The following is a 7,131-nucleotide window of genomic DNA, read 5'->3' on the forward strand; positions in this document are numbered from 1 at the left end:
AGCAATAAAATCTGCTGGCAACTGTTTAAGATGTCATCACTTCTTAAAATTTGGCTATGATTCTTGTCTATTTTTCCTTACTCTATTTCTTTTGCCAATGTGCTAAGAAAATGTTCTTGTGTGATAAGAACTGCTGCCCAATTAAGATTGACCTTGAACAGCCAACTTTGATTTGACATCAGTTTGTTAAATTATAGTATGACAAGAAGACTATTACTCCTGTATCTAATATGTCATTGTGTCAGTGTGATCATGCTATGAGATATGGGTTTACCATGGCTTTGTCTCTTTATAAAATTTTTTTTAGAATTGTAAATTATTTCTGAGCATCATTAGTTCAACTTTCTTTGCTAAGTTCTAGACTCTGACTTTAGCTTTTACTGAACTCTAAGGAGTCTGCTGATCCTTTATTTGTTTCTTTCTAATTGAACTCAAAAGCATCATTCACATCATTCATGCAAGCTCTGAGCATAAATTCTAGAGCTGGTTAAAAACACATATACCATAATGTTGAAGAGAGTATTTTTGGAAGAATGATTATATTTGAGATTATACTTTTGTGAATTGTACAAGAAGCATACTTATTTGTTTTGTTTCATTTTCCTAAGTCGTCAGTGTTTACAAAAACCTTCAAAGAGCCTTTCAGGGAAATACAATTAAGGAATATATGTATAATATTTATAGGTAAAGCATTTGTTTCCTTTATTGCTATCACATTTTGAATTCCAAATAAATGCTGTGATACTTTCTAAGTTTCACATATACTATTAATTTCAACAGATTTATTTTCTCTCATTTGTTTCTTTTAGCTATCTCAGAACCTGAAGCAAACTCATTAAATGTCTATTACATCAAATGTCTGGAGAATCTAATGCACCTCCTTTTCATGTGATTGTCCTATATGCCTCCATTTTGATGCTGACATTGAGGTTTAGGAAAGCTTGGTTCAAAGAAATACTGTGCACTTTCATGTTTTTGTATACTTTGTATCCAAAACATACAAAGCCTTTTGGAAGGTAATGTTGACTTGATACCAAACAGGAAACAGATCTTATGATAGTCAAAGCTCTCCTATAATATGATGGACCGGAGATGGCATCTGACAAGATTATGGAAAAATAAAAACATGGAAAAACTGGAATATATTTTACTTTTTTATATAAAATACTTTGTAAAATTATATTTATTACTTATTTATCAAAATAAAATATTTGGGAAATTCTTAACTGATTGAAATCATAATGTACTTGTTAAACTTTTATAAGATTTCTCCCTTCTAAATATAAGAAATTAAATGTTTGTGGTCTCATTTCCTTTATTTAACATTAGTCATAAAACTTATTACTTATTTGTTAATTCAGGATAAGTGTTTTATCTATATACTTTGTCCATGGCAATTTAGATCCTACACTTGGCCTTAAAGAAATAATTATTTTTTCATTCAACAAACATTTATGGAGCATCTGCTTTGTACAAATCACACATCTAGCTACTGACTGAGGAAACAGTCTCTACACTTTCAGAACCTACAATCTATTGGTAGAAATTAGATATGCATGTGTATGATACATATATGTGATACCTGTGCACATGTATGTGTAAAATCTGAGAGATTAAAAACAAAGTGTATAAGAGTTCAGTGAAGGAATAGATTTCTGATTGGGGAGTTTAGGGAAAGCTTTATGGGGCAGTTAGCATTTGAGTTGATCCTTGAAGAATGGATAGAATTTCAAAAAGAAAAGGATAGTGGTGGGAAGCAGGGTATTAAAGGTAAAGCAAATTCAATGAACAAAGGTTTGGAAATAGAAAATCTTAGAAAATGTTTCCAGTAGCTTAATTTAACTAATTAATAATCTACATTAGAGGTGATGAGAGTCTGAATTAGAATTATAGCAGCAGTAATTGGAAGGAGTAGTTTGCTGAAGTTTCACCCAAGAGTGAATAATCACTGCAAAAATAAACATGCCATTAACAGAGAAGAATATATAACCTGTTTGTGGGAAGAAGGAGATTTGTTTTTCTGGAGCTGTCTAAGTCGATATTCCACAAATAATCCCAACAGTTTTAATATAGGGGTAGGGGCAGGATGTAGTGTACAAGTAGTTTATATGTGTGTGTGTATATACTTTTATATATTAGGAATTCTAAAAAGAATATAAAATACTCTTTTTAGAAGTTTGGTAGTGAAATGAAGGATGGAAGAAATTAGCTCAAAGGTGTGGCAGGAATAGGGGGGGGAAAAGTGATTCCTGTTTGTATGTGCCAGGGAAGAAAAAGTTGAAGAGGCAGAAGGAGAGCAAGGTCACTGAGGAGGTGCAAGGAGTAGGAACAATGCCACAGATAGAGGGATGAGACAAGAAGGATAACTTGTTTTTCTGATATCAGAAAGAAGAAAGTAAAGATGTGAAAACACAAGAAAGTGGCCAATTATTGAGTTGTGTTGAATGGCCTCTATCTTTTAAGTAAAGTTGGAAATAAGATTACTTGATAAAAGTGGTGGTATTGGGGTTCTGAAAATATTAAAAAGGTTTGGAAGTCATTTTGGAGAGTGCAATAGGAAACTGAAAAGAAATGAATAAAATGATCACCAGACAAGTCAAGTCAGTAAGCATTGATTAAATGTGCCAAGCACTGTGCTAATAAGCGCTGGCACTAAACAATAGGGTCTAATTTAAGTGAAAGAATATGAATTTATAAATGATGATCTTATAATGAGTTTAATACCCTAGTGTAGTCAGAATTGAGATTGCAAATAAAAAGAGTACAGGGCTTATAAGGAATTAGAGGCCATCTAACAAAAGTACTCTTTTTAGAAATTATGAAGAAACTAAAGCATGGGAGCAGAAATTATCTTTTTGATGCTAGTTTTCTCTGCCAAAGGATAGTGATCTTCAGATTGCAGAGGAAAGAATGAAAATGATTAAAAGGGAATTGAAATTCCTCATATCCCCAGTTGCTCTTAAATTCAAATAATCAGAATCACATTCCAGGGCATGAAACTACATTCCAGGGTAATGAATAATTGAATCAATCAATCACATTTATTAAGTACCTCATCTGTTCTAGCCACTTTGCTAAGTGCAAGAAATAAAACACAAAAATATAATAGTCTTTTCTGAAAGTATTTTCTATTAAGAGAGACAAAATAGATATACATATTATGTTAGTGTACACTCATTTAAAATAAATATAAGAGAAAGGTTTGATTTAAAGAGTGGTGTTGAGATGAGCTTTAAAGGAAATTAGGAATTCTAAAATGTGAAGATAATGCATTCCAGGTTTTGGAGATAACCTATGCAAAGGCATGGTGATGGGAAATAAAATGTCATGTGCAAGAAATAGCAAAAGCCAACTACTGAGCTAGTGATGGTGGTCTTTGGAAAGATTTTAGAGAGTATCCTTGGAAGGGAATAGACTAAGGGGCAACCTCAGGCTTAACTCTTCTATGCTGTGCCCCTCAGATAAAAAACAAAGGTGTCCAGCAGTGCTACTGGGGGAAAAATGCTAGGGGAGAAAACTTAAAAAGTTACTACAAAATAATTCTTGAAAAAGTAATAGACCAACTCACCATGACACCACATAATTGTATTCCTTGCATTCAACTGCATTGGCTCAGGGTGATTGCCATCACTCAGGAGAGTTGTAATCCCTCAAGCCATTGTCATGAGGCAGATGGAGGTGGGTGAATGATGGCAGCTCCCGAGGCTCAAGAGAAATGAAAGATTATCGTGGAGTTGGCTAGAACTCAAGGGAAGATGGGAAGCTTCAGAATGTTCCCACATGGAATGTCTTGGCAGGACCCTTCCTTCACCTCTCGGTAGACTGGGTCTAATCAACTTCACCACTTCCGGGGAGCAGTTAGAAAAAATAATTAGTTTCTATGACACTGGAGGAGCCTAGATGTGTACTGGGGAAATAGATAATAGATCTGGCTGGACTGTCCTCCCCAAACCTCCCTGGGACAATAACTCATATGATCACATCTATCCTTTGAGAACCTCAAATCTTGCCCATCTGAGGTGATCTTAGAGAGAATAAGCAACAGAGCCTAAAGTGAGGATAATAAAAGGATTAGGCCCACCTCAAAGTTACCTAGTATACAAAGGAAAGAAATAACGTTAAGAACCATAGTTAGAGCAAAAACACAATAGGAAAAAAAATCAGTTTCTGATAAAGACAAATACAATCTCATGAATATATTCATTTCAATTCTGGATTGTTTCTCACATCCTATCCCCCTTCACTTTACTTTCTACCCCATTCGCTAAGAATGCAAGAAATAAATAGAAATCTATTACAAATATGAAGTCATGCAAAACAAATTTCCACATTAGCTCTATTAGAAGGGAAAAAATGATCCAGGCTTCATTCTGTCCATCGGATCTCCATCTGGAGACAAATAGCACTCTTTTAAAAAATTCTAAATCCTTTGGAACTATAGGCAGTAATTGGATTGATCAGAATTAGTTAAATCCTTTTTTTAAAAAAAATTATTTTAAAATATGTTTCCATGTTTCATTTTGTTTCCCTCCCTTCTTGCCTCCCTCCTCCCAGAGCTGACAAGCAAGAATTACTAAGTCTTAAGCAGTTGATCATGTTTACAATATTACTGTTACTGTGTATTGTTTTGATCAGCTCACTTCAGTTTGTTCATGTGTTCATAGAAGTCTTTCCCAAGTTTTTCTGACACCATCCTATTCTTTATTTCTTATAGCACAAGAGTATTCCATCACATTTATACATTATAACTTATTTAGCTATTCCCTAATTGATGGGCACACCTCAGTTTCAAATTCTTTGCCACCACAAAAAAAAATGCTATAAATATTGTTCATAGGTATCCTTTTTCTTTTCCTTTTATCTCTTTCATATGGGTCCTTTTTCTCTTCCTTTTATCTCTTTAGGTATAGCCTAATAACATCATTGCTATATCAAAGGATATACCCAGTTAACTAGCTTTTTGAGCATAGTTTCAAATTGTTTTCTATGGTGGTTAGACTATTTCACAGCTCTACCATATAGTGCATTAATACACCTATTTGCCCACATCCTCTCCAGCATTTGTTATTTTCCTTTTCATTCAACTTAGGTTGTGAAGTGGTTCCTCAGAGTTGCTTTAATTTCCATTTCTCTATTTATGATATAAAGCAGTTTTTCATATGGTTCTTGATAATTTGGACTTCTTTCTCTGAAAATTACCTGCTCATATCACTTGACTATCTGTTGGGAAATAGTGCTCATTTTTATAAATTTTCTGAGTCCTCTAATTACTTGAGAAATGAAATTTTTTTCAGAGAAACTTGCTGAAAAATTTCCCCCCTCAATTTCCTGATTTTCCTCTCATTTTAATTACATTGGTTTTCATTGTTCTAAACTTTAATTTCAAGTAATTAAAATAATCCATTTTACCTCCTATGAGTTTCTCTTGTTTGGTCATGAGCTCCTCTCTTTAGATCTGACAGGTAATTTTTTCCATGTTCCTCCAATTTGCTTCTACGACCTTTTATATCACTAGGGTGGTCTTTAATTTGGACAGAGCTGGATTTAAGTGAGATAGAGTTGCACAAGGTCTTTAGCATCACTCTTTTCTAGTTATTGAGGTCCAGTTGCAGGACAAAAGTTAAGACAAGGGGCGATGGCCCAGGATACTGTGGATGACTTTGGTGTCTTTGATATCTAACCCACCTTGAAGTGCTTCATAGTCTTTCTCAGCTGCCTTCATGGCCATCAGAATGAATTACTCTCATCTGCCTATTTGGCCAAGAGGAATCTTCATAACCCTACAGTAGTCATCCTTCCCTGACTCACTGACTGGCCTGAAGCCTTATATCTCCTTTTACATCTAAATCATGAACTCATTTTGAATTTATCTTGTAATATGGTAGATGTCGGTCTGTTCTCAATTTTTGCAGTTTTTATCAAACACTGAGTTCTTGCCCCAACAGCTAACATCTTTGTGTTTATCAAACATTAAGCACTGCTCTCTTTTGTTCTTCTATATGATGTTCCTAATCTCTTCCTCTGATCCCTCTATTTCTTATCCAGGGCCAAATTTTTTGATGATCACAAATTTGTACTATAATTTTAGATGTGGTACTGCTAGACCCAATTCCCTTTTTTTCCATTGATTCTCTCAATATTCTTGACTTTCTGTTCCCCTATTGAATTTTGTTATTTTTTTTCCTATTTCTAGATGCTAGAACATGTTTAATCTTGTCCTGTAATTGTATTCTTTGGTAATTTGATTGGCATGGCATTTAACAAGTTAATTAATTTGGGCAATATTGTCATTTTTAGTATATGGCTTTTTCCTAACCCTAAGGACAGTAAGGTGTTGAAGTAGATAGAGTGCTAGGCCTGGAGTCAGTGACTCTTCTCCTTGAGTTCAAATCTAACCTCAGACACTTAATAGCTATGTCACCCTGGACAAGTTACTTAACCTTCTTTGCCTCAGTTTCCTCATTTGTAAGATTATTTGTAAAAGGAAATGGCAAGCTACTCTAATATCTTTGCCAAGAAAACTCAAAATCAGGTCACAGAGCAGCACACAGCTGAAAAATGTCTGAAAACCTATCCATGAATGATTACTAGTTCTCTAATTATGTGATATGTCTTTATTTATGAAGAATGTTTCATAAATGTGTTTATGTATTTCCTCTGTGAGACCTAGCAGGTAGATTCACAAGCATTTTATACTGTCTGGTTATTTTAAAAGGAATATCTCTATCTCTTCCTTTTGGGTTTTGGCGATAATATAAAGAAATATTGATGATTTTTGTGGATTAATTATATATTCTGCAACTATCTTGAAGTCGCTTATTGTTTTGACCCATTTTTTAGTTAATTCCATCGGGATCTCTAAATAAACTACCATATAACCTGCAAAAAGTGATAATTTTGTTTCTTTGTTGCCCATTTTATTCCTTTGATTTCTTTGTCTTATTGTTATAGCCACCATTTCTTTTATTATAATAATGATGATGATAATGCCATCTTTGTGTCACCCTTGATCTTCCATCTTAGAATCAATACTGGGTATTGGTTCTAAAGCGTGAGGGCTAGACAATGGTGGTTAAGTGACTTGCCCAGGGTCACACAGTTGGGAAGTGTCTAAGGTCAGATTTGAACCCA

The 7,131-nt window shown here is 34.2% G+C and overlaps 1 protein-coding gene across 4 annotated transcripts in view; it reads left to right on the forward strand.

Annotated features, from left to right (window-relative positions):
• Nucleotides 1-1,270, forward strand: part of RTTN (rotatin) — a 266,106-nt gene extending 264,836 nt beyond the window's left edge. For all 4 annotated transcript variants that reach the window (XM_007487781.3, XM_056823598.1, XM_056823599.1 and 1 more), the window contains one exon: nt 810-1,270. In XM_007487781.3, the coding sequence (XP_007487843.1) occupies nt 810-892 (83 nt within the window). In that variant the 3' untranslated portion in view covers nt 893-1,270. The remainder of the gene's footprint in view (nt 1-809) is intronic.
• The last annotated feature ends 5,861 nt before the right edge of the window (nt 1,271-7,131 follow it).

This window comes from Monodelphis domestica, chromosome 3 (genome assembly GCF_027887165.1).
Source record: "Monodelphis domestica isolate mMonDom1 chromosome 3, mMonDom1.pri, whole genome shotgun sequence".
NCBI classification, from domain to species: domain Eukaryota; kingdom Metazoa; phylum Chordata; class Mammalia; order Didelphimorphia; family Didelphidae; genus Monodelphis; species Monodelphis domestica.